The following is a 14,599-nucleotide window of genomic DNA, read 5'->3' as shown; positions in this document are numbered from 1 at the left end:
TTATTTGTATCACAAATACACTATGTCGAATTCTAATTGGACTTGCACACATGAAACCTAATTAAAGTGGCTTTGTGTGGATTCAAAAGCAACTAAATGATAAGTACAGCATTTCAAACTTTTATTCCACAAAAAGATCTACCTAGACCTCTTTTTCAAGTAGTCTGTTTTCAGGGATGTAAAGCTGAGACCGGAGTGTAAAAAACTGGAAGTCCCAGTGTTCTGTTCTCTTTTACTGATTTTATTTAAATACAGATTGCCACAACATAAGGCCTATTTTTTTTTTTTTTTTGTGACTTTTCTCTATCACCTCCCAATTTTTAAAGGATATATGCAAACAAAACCAAAAGGATTGAAATATTATTAGGAATTTGTCAAATTCAGCAAAGGAACTTATCAATATTTATCCTTTTATTTCTAGGTAGGAAGGAAGAAGATTTAATTAATACAACATTCTCTTCTGTCCATATAGAAGTTACTGCTGTTTTATATGTATATTGCTGTAGTCATCTGAGATTTAACAGCATCACAATTCTCTCTGCAAGGTTAATTATAAGGCTATGAATACCAAAAATTTCTCTTTATAACAGGATTTTACATATGAGAATTACTTAGGTCTTGATTTTACAAGTCTTTATTCGTGTTACGTAAGTGTATCTATGTGTCCTGGCATATCAAGGCTTTTCTGCAATCCACTTGAAGGCAGGATCTGGCAAACAAAAACCTGTACCTGTGGAGTAAAGCTTCCCAAAACAGGTTCACAGGAAAGAATTATTTTAATTTTCATTGGAAAAGATAAACCTCACCTCTTAAATTTATTTTGGAAATTTGCAATTAATAGATTCTTGTCCAAAGTCAAACTGAAAACAACTGAAGAAGAAAAGTGAAGCTCAAGCTTTGCTCTTGACTCATCCTAACCCTGCAGGATGATGAGGAGTAATAGCACTATGACACAGTACAGTTATTTCATAAGCTATAAGGCAAGTAATGATTGTTATTTGAACATTCATATTAATAAATTGAGGAATTTATCAGCTTCTGGTCTGGAATCCTGTCAGTACGATACAGGTCAGCTGATTTACAGGTAAATTTTTTTTATTCAGGGAGGTAATTTGTATTTGAAATTGCTGAGGAAGCGATGGCAAAGGCCAGTCTCAAACTGTACTAGCAGCATACTAACACGTCAAATCCACCTCTGCGTGGCAACCTAGGACTTCATAGCATTTAATCTTTATTATTCTCCACAACGTTATTTGGTGCAAAAACATGCATGAAGAATAATCTTATAAACAGCTGTGATAGTGAGTACACTGTCACAGAGAGAAGGTGCGTACAAAATTCAGAATTGGAAATTAGGTAACCATTTATCATGGGGAGACTGATTACTCACTAGAAAAAAAAAAAAGTACTAATGGAAAAGCTCCATTCCTCATTTTGGTGATGGGTGCCTTCTACAAAGTATATCTTAACCAGGTAACATGACTTAAATGAGTGCAAATTATTTGAATCACCAGGAGACTCAAATGTAATGGTGAAAAAGAGAGTATCAGCACCATTATTGCTTTTAGTTCTAAACTGGTTTTCTTAAAGAAGTTATTCATTATGCAAGCAGGCTCTGAGAGTCACACAAAAGGCAGAAGACAATATATACGAAATGTTAACAGCTTTCGTATGAAACAAATGAAGTGGAATATAAAAGCTAGTTTACATAATAAACCCACGATGCATTATACTTTGTCACACACCAACATTACTTATTTTCACGAAATAGTGGAATAACATCCTAAACATTCTAAATAGCCCTGACATTCAATTTTATTTTTTTTTTTGTTTTCTTGGACTGCATGATCAATTTACAAATAGTAGGACTTAGAAAGCTGTTATACATTTAGCGTGTGAGAATAAACATCTATGGATGATTCAGGTAACTTAAGTTTGTCTTTTCAGATGATTTTAGGAACACGTTGACTCTAATTAAAAAAACACATACACAGCTTCCTTGATTTCCCTTTGATGCCTTAGGAGAAAATCTCGTTCTTAATAAATCTACTGTAGTAACCAAATGTTGGATGAATAGACTCTTGCTTGAGGTTTATAAATGTCTGGCATATCATTGAGACAAACTTAATTATATTTTAATGATGCCTATGTAGTCAATTGAAAGTGAAAGAGATTTTACATTTAAATTGTACCTTTTAAGCAAGAAAAATTTGAAATTTAGGATAATGACGCTATAAACACCAGAGAGAGAACTGTTCTCTGGAATGATCATATTCTGTCATGAAACTTTTCAGTGTGACATGTGTTATTCAGTAATCAATGCTATGCATGTAAACTGCACTAAAATAGTATAACACACTGCAATGTGCAACTCCACGAGGCCAGAGCAGGATCAGTGCAGGTGCTTGCTACTCAGGGAGTGGGTGGCCAGGACATCTGGTGTCCCCTTAGTACCTACTGGCCGCTGCAGCAGACAATTTGAGTCATCGTGCTTCCTCATCCCTGGGGTAGGGGCATCCTTGCTGCATTACTGATGAAGTTGAATACATTAAAAAATGCAAGATTAGAATTTTAGCATGTTAAGGTATTTTTCACTTAAGAGATTAAATCAACTGAAAGAAAACCATGGATAACATTTTAACAGGAATTTGTCCTTTCATAATAACTTCTAATTTTAATTTACTAACTCCAAGCTTATTACAAACTCTGGTGAGGTTTATGAGTACTGTGAGAATATTTTTGACCACAGTGATGAATCAAACCTCTGCTTTCATGTCAAGGGGAGAATCTTTGCTTTTCCACATCAGAACTACCATTTAATTGAAAGAGAAGTTTCCCAAGCTGTTAACAAGGCTGAAAGCCATTTCACTTGACTTACATGTGTAAGAGAGAAATACAAGTTCTATAAGTGGTTTTATTCCTGTTTTATAGAAAAATAAATTGGCTCTGGGATCACTTCTTTTGTTGTTGTTGTTTTTCCCTAAGGAGGTTACTAAGCCAGCATAAAGAAGGCTCTCCCAGACCTGGAATGTAATACAATGAGTGCTTCTGTGCTTTAGCCTATCCTTTAACCATCCTTCTAGTGGGCCTGGTTCTCTTGGGGCTTTATATCCTAATCTAAACTAGCCATAGAAATGCTTACAAGCTGAAGTGCTCAGCTCTCTCTGTTCCAGAGACTGACTGGGCTCACTGTCTCAGCAGGTTTTGTAGGGCCTGTTTAGCAGTAAAAAGTAATCAAATGCTTGGACTTACACCTTACTGCTACATCATGAGATAACAAATGATTCTCAGACTTCTCTTAAGACCTCATACACACTACTACCATCCTTAATGTTAGACAACATAGCATGCTCATTTGCAGCCCCTGGATCAGTAAACTTGCAGCTACTGCATGTATTTGGAGTCTCTGCTGCCAGAAGGAGTTGTACGTTGTTAAGCATTGGCAAAAAGGAAGCTGACTCTCTGAGACAAGCCTTTCATTTAATGACTTTCTGGACTGTTTTAATGTAATACATCCAAAGGTAAGATATGCAAATACTTCACTGCATTTTTTTACAAGGAAATGAAAATTCTATTACACCCCATTGTTCACTTGGTACCCTAATGACTATCATATACATGAGATTCTACTGAATTATCTCTAACAAAAAAATGAAATTTTTCCAATATTATAGTTCCTCTACAACTACATAATATAAATATATTAACCAGAAATGTATATTAACCTTTCTCTGATAGTAATTTAAGAGGAATGTTAGAAGCAGCTGTAAGGATCCCAAAGTGAGAAGCTACGAAGACAGACAAATCTAAAGGAACTAGGAAAAAATTAAAAACCTTCAAGACATAGGTATATAACATATACTTTGGACAAATAATATGCATTTCAGACTAGATGAATGGTCATAGCCACAAAGGAAAGATTCCTTTCCTTCCACCAGAGAACATTTTGATTTTATCCAATCCATAAAGAACCAAGGACAGAGAGACACAGGAGAAAAAAAGGAAAGACTTGAAAAGCAGAAAGCATGGGAAAGTGTGTGAGATTAGACAGAAGCCTAATAACAGATTACCTGTATATGTACCATTTCCAGACCAAAAACTTGGTAGCCACTGTCACAGATGAAGCAGTCATGTCATGTGTGCAGTAGGATGTGCCAAATCCTATGTTATTTTATCCACTTTAAGGAACTAACATATGACAAAGTGAACATATTTGCCCCTCTAAAGCAATTCCAATACTGTGCTACCTTCACTCTGTAGAACCAGTAGAAAAATTGGGACTGGAAAAAAAATAGGCTGCTGAAAAGTCAGTGATATTCTTCATGAATGGCAATGAGAGTCTCAAAGATGCTTTCTAGATTTAGTAAAAAAAAAAAAATAATATGCTTTTTACATCCATATAATTCTGAATGACTAATGAGTGATAAAAATATATAGATAAGAAGCACAGGGACAAGAGTCAACTACAATATCTCTGTGAATGTTATTGTGAGTTTCTTAATTGAATTAAAAATGTTACTTCTCTCTCAGCTTGCACATTGACTGCTTCTCTATCTTTAATTGATAAATTAAGGCTGATTTAAGTGGAACGCTTACATTTCTACATTACATGGATCTGTACCTTTAAAGTTATATTTCATCAGGAGCTTGATATGAAAGTAGAGATTAAAAATATTCTACTGTTGTGGTTTGAGGCTTGGAATGGGGGCGTGACCTTCCAGCAACTGGGAGGACCCCGGGTGGGGGTGAAACCATTGTATTCCCTCCCCTTCCCACACACACTCTGATAAGAGGCAGGGAGTGGTTTCCAATTTCACTCCTGCCTTGGATCTTGGAGAGGAAAGTTGTCCTTTCACTCCGTGGGACCCTGGAACCATTTCTGAGGGTTTTGTATATTTTATTTTTTTGTATTTTTCCCCTAATCTTTGTATATATTATTTTCCTTACCTCCTTTTTTTCGTTTTCTGTTCCTTGTTGAACAATATACTTCATTTTTTTTTCCAAAGTATCTCTCTCTCTCGGGGGGGGAGAGGCGAGTACATAGTTCTGTTCCGTGTGGGTCCTGCCCTGAACCCCTTTTTACACGGAACCAGGACATCTACATATAAATTTGAAAGGAAGCTGAAACATTATCACTAGATTCTTTGGATTAGAATTGCAAATTCTCTTGAAACTTTGCAAAGGAATATTAAAAGACTGAAAGTAACCTGTAAACCCTAGAAATTTTAAAAATGAGGCTTTCAGGATCCAAATAATAGCACTAAAATTAATGGTTATGGATGAAAAATAAACTTGTATGTTTACAGAATGAACTTACCAAATCATTTTTAAGCACCATCTTTTTTCTCTGACACCCTCTAATTACACTGGAACTATGAGGCTGCCAAGAGGTTTCTTTTCTGTTTGTAGCTTTATTTTAATAGTTCTACTTAGCTTCTGGCAGCTGCTATGAGTCAGTGTACTGGATTTACAAGGAGGTGCAAAGATAGTATTGAATTACTGTATAATTTATGCAAACAAAAAGCTATATTGCCATTTGCTGACAGGCAGAAAGAAAGTGAAGCTGTTAGGGGTTATGGGGAGCATTTTAATTCTATAGACAGAAATAATAACATGTTCAATAGATAATACAAAAAAATCTTTTCCCTTCTGAAAGAAAAAATCTAAATAGTAAGTCATTAAATACCTGCCTATTTTTTAAAGAGTTTTACAGAAGGCAAACAGCATGGAATTAATGAAAATGTGAAATAGAACATGCCTCTTTCTCATAAACCTACGTTCTTTCACAAATGAAACACTATTGTATAACTCACAGACTAAATATTTTTCCCTGTATTTTATGTGCAGTTTTACAAACTGTTACACTGGAAAAAAAAAAATGCAAAGTGGTAAATTGCCATAGTAGATGGTCTTGCTTTTCTTTACATGTCTGCATAAAACCACACAAACACTGACATTTGAATCTGGTTTGAACCAATAAAAGTCACATGAAAAAGGTACTCACTTTTTCTTTAGTCTACGGTCCTTTTCTGCTTGGGTTCCAAGTTTGCCTAATCCTAGAGATTCCTGAGCTGCTGCCTCCGTTTCCATGTAACCTCCTGGAAAACAAAACAACCACCACCATATCTTCCCATAGCTTCTTCCCAGTTGTCCTCCTCCTCAACCCTTCAATCCCACTCCCACCTATCACAATCATCTGTGTGTGCTTCCTTAAGTCATGACATCTAGTGTTTGGGAAGAACATCTACCACCTACAGAAGTAAATTCTCGTAAGCCTTTACTATATGGAAAAGAGTCAAAGTAAAGGGAAAAATTGTTTCTTCCTTCTTGTGTTTAGCAGAAATGTATGAGAAGAGCACCCTGACCTCCTTTGCCTGTTTTTCTCTGCCTCATATGGCACAGTCACATGGCCCTAAGCAAGCAATGACTTTACCGTTTTTTTAAATCTTAATTGGGAAATGTACAAATGAAAGTGCCTTCTCAAGAACTACCTAATTATTATTGACATAATACAGCATCATTTAAAGTCAGATTACAAAAGTCTTTATTTTGCTCACACAGAGAATCTTTGAGTCTTTCATGTCATTAACCCTGCAAACTCCCAAACCAGAGATGACACAACGACTATGTCAGAGAAGTAAAAAGTCTCCTAGGTCTCCCTGGAGGTGTCTCACAGGCAGCTCATTTCTGTCAAAGTCATGGGAACATGAATAATTTGCACAGGGCAACAAGAGAAGTCTGCAGTGAGCAAAGAAACTTGGACCAAAATAAAATCATATTATAAGTTAAGGACATGACTGGTACTGTGTGGTCCATGCTGATCATACAATATGTCCACTAACAATACTTTCCTAGTGCAAAAGTGGAAAGATGCTCTGACTTTTTTATCACTGCCTGGATTCAAGGAAGAAGAGATCTGCTCATGGAGCTGTCAGGCCCATCTCCTGGCTCTGGTTCTATGCTGTCTTTTCATTTGCACATGCACACAGACAGAGGAGTTGCAGCACTTTTGAAGGCTGCTTTCCCCCTGTGCTGCTATTCGGAAGGTAACTGGCACAAGAAGGACATCAACAGTAGGGTAAATGTTGGTGCTTGACTCTATTTGGCAATAGCAACTTCTTATTTCTGAGCTAAAGGATAGTGAACAATTGTAGAGTGGACATTGACATAATTAAGAAAGCAAGTTATAAATTCAAAGATTTCTATTCTGATTCATTGGTTTTAACCATTAAATAATGTGTAAATGTTATATAGTGAAACAGCATCACAAGTCACATTTACATGCGCCTCAATCGAGCGAGAACAAAACCTGCTGGTGTATCATGTTTATGACCTTAACTTAGGAAATCTTGGTTTTAATCTACCATTTCAAAGCAGGTGTAGTTTCAACACTCGTGCTCATCAAGACAATTTTTTTTTTTTTTAATTAAAGAGGGCACCACTGCAAGTCTCATGAAATGATAATGATGCCTCCAATGCAAAATGCAGAAAACGTGAATGTATACATTGCTTTACTTCACCTGCCTTTCAAAGATTTACAGAGTTCATCTCATCAAATGTTTCTTGCTGACTAGGGATTACATTTTTAATTTAGCAAACTGCTGTATTACTATATCACACCTTTCCGAGAGAGCAACTAGCAGTATGTCAGATGAAGATGGTATGAGTGCAGTCCAGTGAGGGGTTATCATAGATTGGAAAGCATTCTTGGCATAACGGACTTCACTATAAGACAAATGTATCTAGCCCTTTGAATAACTTGGGGTACATTGTATGGAAGGTGGTGACTGTGCCTGGCAGTATCTTAGGCATGCGGATGGCCACAATAAATGTTTGCTAACAAGCTGACTTTGCATAGACCACACAGATCAGCTTGCCAGGGCAGGGCTAAAAATCACTGCAGTGTATTGCTTGTTTTAGGGACTAGACTATTTAAATTGTAACATGGGAATAATATGTAAGTGTCTAGTGTGGTGTTCCTCAAGTGAGAGAAGATTTGATACATTTAAAATCAAAGAAATAAAAAGAAACAAAAGGCACTCATTCTCCTTGTAACATTCCTTTTCTCTCCACCAATAATTAAAAGCAATCTTGAACAATCTAGGAATCTTGATTCTAAGAATGATCTCCTAAGGTGAAAATTTTCCTTTGAACAATAACTCAAATGGTTTAGCAGAGATGGTAAAAGTAGCAAGGTATAAAATAACAAAACTTTGGCAAGTTTAGCAGTTGAATATTAATAATTTCAGAGTTCTGTAGTGACTGCAGAGCAAGGAAATCTTTTGAGTGGTAGCCTGGCTCTGTTGAAGTTATTGGAGATTCCAATTTTGCTTCTTGTATGTACATATATATTAGATGTCTTTTTAGAGATATTACAGAATTAGTTATAGAATTATTATGTGTTCTTACACTGTACAATATCCCTGGGATCTCTAATATCCTCTCCATTGACATGAACATTTAAAGTGCACCCTTAAGCGTAATTCTGTGCATGTGCAAATATGCATAAGAAAACAAAGTAAAATTTCTGAGGCTTAAAATTATATTTCTTATCTTTTTAGTATTTCATGTCCTCGAAGAAAGTATATTTTCCATATTCAAAAATCTAAGAAGTAGGCATCTCTATAAAGGAATTAAATGAGATCCTTTTACATTGATTTTGCATCGTACATTTAGCTTATGGAAACCATACAAACATACTGCAGTGCAATAATGATAGGACTTATTATCTAGATTTCTGTCATATAGTATCTTACTATAAACACAACTATTAATAATGTAGCTGCACAGATAGCCTACCTGTCATGGAATGTTTGTGGTTTTGTCTTTGTTTTATCTTTTAAGTACTGCCATTGAATGGAAGTTGTCACTCAATATTTGTTTTTCTTTTGGGATCTTAAAAATTAAGATGAGAAAAACTACTCCATAATTCAGCTGCTCAATATGACTTCAATTTCTAAAAGTATTTTCCTCCTACTTTTTGGTCAGTTAACCATCCCACTGTGAATTTTATACGTGCCTATAAATATAGTTTGCTTAATTAAAATGTACATTATACTGAAATCTTTACTCTTGAGCTAAAGGATAGAAGCTACAAAACTTTCATTTAATTGAAAATCTTCACAAATATCTTTTTGCAATTTCATGAGCTAGTGTTTGGTATTACAAATACATTTTATTCAGTCACACCTGCCTTATTAATATGGTGGGTATTATTAAGAAATTAATCTATTGCTAGATTATATCACTCCTGAGATAATCTTTAAAGTTGTTATTTTATTTTTATTCCACATTGCAAGGAACTGAAGGAAAGATCAACACATTTATTACATCTTTGTCCTCTATGTTCATGAGTTACTTTGAAATCATAGATTATCATGCATAATTCATCAGTATCAATAAAATTGGTTTTATGGAATGTAAGTGTGAATTAATAACGCAGTCTAAAGTTTTAAAATTCCTCATCAGTGCAGACAATAACACGGTGGTGTATTTGAGAGACTCATTTAATAGATTCTGAAATACATTAAACTATGAAAAAGATTGAATAAATCAGTTTTATTGTTCCTGTAGTAAGAAAAAAGAGAATGTAGAATGTGATAAGAAATTAGGTGGGTTTTTTTCAAAAACACGAGCTTCTCATGGGCAGAGAGGAGAAAGGTTAGAGTATAAATGGAGAATGCTCAGTTATTCTGATTTTAGTGACGGGCTTGTTAATTGTGATAAGGGCATGTTTTAATACTAATTTAGTTTTTAAATTTCAGGTTTATATATTGCTTAAGTGTTTACAGTGCCTGCAAACCCTTAAAATTTCTTTTACAGGTCTTGTGTGGTCACCATGGCAGTAACAATTTAGTGCCTCACAAATTTGCACTGTGTGAAATCTTCATGATTAGGAAAGAGCTAGTATTTCTATTTTATTGACACATCTGTTCCAATATGATGCTTGTGTTGAGGTGTGTGTATGCTAACCTTAATCAAGCTAAATCAGAGAGCATGGCAATATAGGCTGTATCTTAGGATGTGTTTGCCTGTCTGAGCAGCTGGACTATGAACCTTTGCTGAAGACTGTCACTTCACCTTCCATTGCTTATGATCCCTAAGGTAGTTTTAAAAAGTTATGTAATGACTGATTTTTTTAAGTGGTATAGGCATAGCCTATGGAATATCACAGAGGAATACCAGGAATGAACTAGACTGAGGTCTTGGCAAGGGAAAGGGGCAGAAGAATTAGGAAGAAAACAAGGCATTGCCATGAGCAGTATAATTAATTGAAAGAGTATGGTGAAGACTTTCAGTGACAGGCACTAGCAGATATCTATTGACACACTGAAATCTGAAAAGTAACTATTCTTGTACAGACCTTCCATATCACATCATCATGCCCCTTATAGTGGTTTATTACTTGCTACTATTCTTATCTCTTCTTTATTTTGGTTACTAGAAAATACTCCGTTAGCATTTTCACTGTAATTCAAGACACTCTTGAAGCAGTAAGTTGGCTGAAGAGGATGACTCCAGTAATTTGTGCCAGAAGCCTCCTTTTATTTGCATTACAGACTTAGGAAATTCGTGAGAAATATAGTTGCTGATAGCAATGAAGTTTAATGAGAAAGGTTGGCTAGTCAAAAGTGAAAAAAGAAGCAAATTGGAAACTGAAAAGAAGCAAAATGAAAAATGGAAAAATGACTGTGAAATGGTGACCTTGGTTTGTTACCACTAATTCCTTACTGAGCTGTCCAAGTCGAGCCTTCTCTTTTTTACCAAACAAACGTCCTATTGAAGACTTGATTCCTTTCTTCTTGGGGGCTTTGTGCAGGGAGTCCTGGCTGCTATTGACACTGCCACCAAGACCAATGCTTTCTGGCTCCAATGAAGCAGGCAAACTACTAGAAAATGACAATAAAGAAATAGAATACATAACATGTTAATATTTGCAGGTAATTTTTTACTTTGTTTTAAGAAGCTCTGCAAACAAATGAATTGATTATTGTTTAGTAATCATCTCCCAACAAGTGAAACAATCATATCATCTTTAATCGATTTAGCAACATGCAGAGCAATACAAGATCACATTTTCCCAATCAGGCTGAGTGTTTTTTATTTAAATAAAAGGTTGAAAATAAATAATTTTTAAAAATTTGCTAAGAATTGATGAAAAATGCAGGAATCAGTCTGCTGTTTCTCTTTTTAGGATTTGCAGTATCACTATTAGTAGTGATCAATACTGTACCTCAAGCCATAAATATCCAGCAGATATTTTAGCACTGCCAAATGTTTTCACGGTTATGCATGAGACAAAGGGTAAAGCTTTCTCTCCCAAGGAAGGGGAAACAATTGCCAAGAAGAAACAGGAAGAAATCTGATAATTTGGGAATAGTTAAATAACAATATATACATGGTAAAACTGTGAAGCACCAATTCATGTCAGAAACATCTTACCTTCTGGCATCATTGTGGTATGAAGAAGGAAGAGTATGAGTCATTCTGATAGTTCTGGGTGTTGGAGGAGGAGAAGTTTCACATTTGATTGTGGCTTTATCCTCACGCCCATCTTCTTCAACTACTGCAATCTAAGGGAGAGAAACTCCATTGAGAGCAGATTAGCTTTTCAAGAAAGTTTCAACCTATGCTGCACAAATTTATCAAGTGAACTGAAACATGTATGGTTTTGAGTACATTTTTTTTTAGCAAATTGTAAGGATTCATGTTTTTGAAAGAGGCTATTAGGAAAGAGCAATTGGCAAAATATGACGGTTTAAAGTACATATTTGATAGAGAAAAGATTACACTTGGAGAAGAAATTAATTCCTTTTAGCCAAACAGATCCAGTAAAGGTCTAAATATGAAAATAACCTTAGACACGAGCAAGTCTCTTGCATTAAAGAAGATAATTCAAGTAAACAAAGTTTCTCAGGGATGTAAGGAATAAGGAAAATACAGACGTAAACAGGACCACTCTCTCCGTAGCTTGTTAACAGAATGGTCAGAATTCTTGAAAATAAGCATGAACAAAAAGGAATCTTGTCACAGCATATAATTATTTACCTTAAATACCATTTTCTCTCATGTAAAGACATATCCTATATTCAGTGCCAATTTTGTAAACAATTTTATATTGCTCCAGAAGGCTTCAAGTAATACAACTCCCATTCCTCCAGCAAGAAGAATGGCCAAAACTCATTTGCAGGTAATTCTTTTGTGCCCACATGTTTCTTGAACAATATTCCTTTAAGTTTGTGCTGTAGGGGCTACTACTCCAAGGTATCACTGGTGGGCCTTGATTCTGTGGCTTAGCTGTGACGCCTGCAAGCCTTTCCAGATAGGATTAAAACGGTTATGTTCAGGAATTGAATGAAGAAGACTGGAAGGGATGCAGCTGCTGGCAAGGAACCCAGCCATCTAAATAGCAGAGGAATATGATAAATGTTCTCTCCCAAACTTTAAAAAAAAAAAAACAAAACAGCATCATACCTTTCTCCGATGTTTCCTTAAGTCACTTGGCTTATATTGGTAACAAAGGCAGCAACAACAAAAAAAGAATTGTTAATAAATCTTACACAAGCCAAACAAAGCGCAACACATTCCTTCTCACATTCAGAACTGGGAAGCAGAGATTTCATTAATTCAGTGCTATGCATATTATATACTAATTACATACTTGGTGTCGCAACATAAGATAACCCTTGACAAATACGCCTTTCTGGGAAAGCAGTTGTTTTTTCTAGAATTACAATCTTTTTCATTTTCATAAGTGTAGCAAAGAATAGGACATTGCAAGCTTACAGCTGCACTTTTCAGTTTTGGATCTTTCATATAAGAATCCTTCCACTACCTCCAACGCAGACTTTTTTTTTTTTCTCTTTCTTTCTTTTTTTTTTCAGTTTTATCTAAAGTTAAAAAAAATGTATTGGTGCTTCACCAAGTATAAACACAAAATATCATCAACAAATACCATGTCTGAAAAAGGCATCTTTCTCATCAGCTATTCCACATCAAAATGACTGGCATTTTCAGTCAATGGATACAAATTCACTCATCTTCTGTACTGCAGCAATATTTGCCAGCAGAAGGCCTCTCAAATTTGTCTTATTCAACCTTCCTTTCTTGCTTTCTATTTTTTTGTTTTTGGTAGACGTCTCATTCTTTCAAGGAAAGCTGAAGATACTCTGCAGAATTTATTTACTGCAGGGACCTGGGCTGTGGAAACTCATGCAGTACTGCCTCTCCAACCAAACTCTACAGGATCATTTGGCAATCTCAACTCTAGAAACCAGACCTCTACAGAACACTTCCTAACTCAGGGCTTCCATTTAGAGGCTGTCTGAAAGCCTGTTGTGTCTGCCCCCAACCAGTAAGGAGGAGATGTTCAGCACCGAACTGCTGCTGAAACAGTGCAGGGCAGAACTGACCTGAAGTGGTTGAGGGTGAGCAAAGTTGTTTGCTGTGCTGCTGAACATGTAACAAGGTGCTACTTCTGGAGCCTATGATACCTTGAGATTTCAACTGCAATTTATCCATCTGAGCTTTAGCACAGCTAGAACTGGATGCCAGTGAGGCCATGGCCATCTGAACTGCAGAGGCTATGCTGTCATTTTGCATTTGAACCCGACGAACCTACTGACCCAAAGCTACTGCATCTAAATCAAGGCAACCAGGCAGTGCAGGTGTCTGCTGGAAGGTCAGTTTAGCCATTGCTATTTACCTGTAGTCCGGTTGCTTAGATTAAATGGCTGGTGACATGGAGCCAAACAGCCTATTTGGGAAAGTGGGGCTTTGCTCAAATCGGTGGCACTGTGGCAGCCTGCGCACCCACCTCCTCCACCACACTCTGCACCACCAACATTTTCATTTCTGCTGTTCAGCAGTTGGAAAGGAACAGCAAGGAATCAGTGCTGCAGCCTGCCACACCTGCCAGCCCTGATCTCCTTTCTGCTATCTTCATTCCCAAGAAGGCAACAAACCCCATCCTATACTGGGAGGGGGACAGGTGGATACAAGCAGTTATCTGTTCCCAGGAAAAGGGAGTACTCAGCTAGATGATGGTAGACAAAAGTCTCTGCTCCCAGCTGAGCAGAATGAACCGGCAGGCTCCACTCCCAGATGTTTTTACTAATCTTCTCAGCTAGGAGAGTAAATTTCAACTTTCTGATTGAGATCAAAGCTCACTTTCCCTCTTCTGAGAGGCTTTGAAGGGAACCAGTGCTGCTGCTTCCCATGAAAGTACCACAATGGGACATGATGACATTATGGTTACCAGAGAAATAGCAAATAAAAAAATGGGGTTACACATATCCTATTCTCCTCTCTGTATATAGAGATCAGCAGAATGGGCTGATTTGATTCTTTCCTAGTGATTAAAGGATGGAATCACCCAGGCTTCAAACTGGTTTGTAGCCCACACTGAATACCAAATCCTGTATCTGCACTTTTATCATATTTAGCATATCAGACTTGTACATCTCAAATACGTGGACACATACTACCTTCAGTTAACTGACTTTTGCACTGTTTCTTTTTGTCTAGGACCAGAATTAATTTTTGTTTCAAATCAAACCAGACATTTCAGAATATGTCCTCACAGGTGCAGTATTACAAA

At 36.3% G+C, this 14,599-nt stretch overlaps 1 protein-coding gene across 1 annotated transcript in view; it reads right to left on the bottom strand.

The window, feature by feature from the left end:
- PPFIA2 (protein tyrosine phosphatase, receptor type, f polypeptide (PTPRF), interacting protein (liprin), alpha 2) overlaps positions 1-14,599 on the bottom strand; it is a gene marked incomplete at its 5' end in the record, with an annotated part of 70,878 nt that overhangs the window by 17,134 nt on the left and 39,145 nt on the right. The window contains 4 exon segments of the mRNA XM_008946498.1: positions 6,005-6,098; positions 10,732-10,889; positions 11,443-11,573; positions 12,475-12,504. Coding sequence (XP_008944746.1) covers positions 6,005-6,098; positions 10,732-10,889; positions 11,443-11,573; positions 12,475-12,504 — 413 coding nt within the window.

The sequence above is a fragment of the Merops nubicus genome, unplaced genomic scaffold (genome assembly GCF_000691845.1).
Source record: "Merops nubicus isolate BGI_N331 unplaced genomic scaffold, ASM69184v1 scaffold15998, whole genome shotgun sequence".
NCBI classification, from domain to species: Eukaryota; Metazoa; Chordata; class Aves; order Coraciiformes; family Meropidae; genus Merops; species Merops nubicus.
The sequence above is the reverse complement of the archived record's forward strand: the minus strand, read 5'-3'. Positions and strand labels throughout refer to the sequence as shown.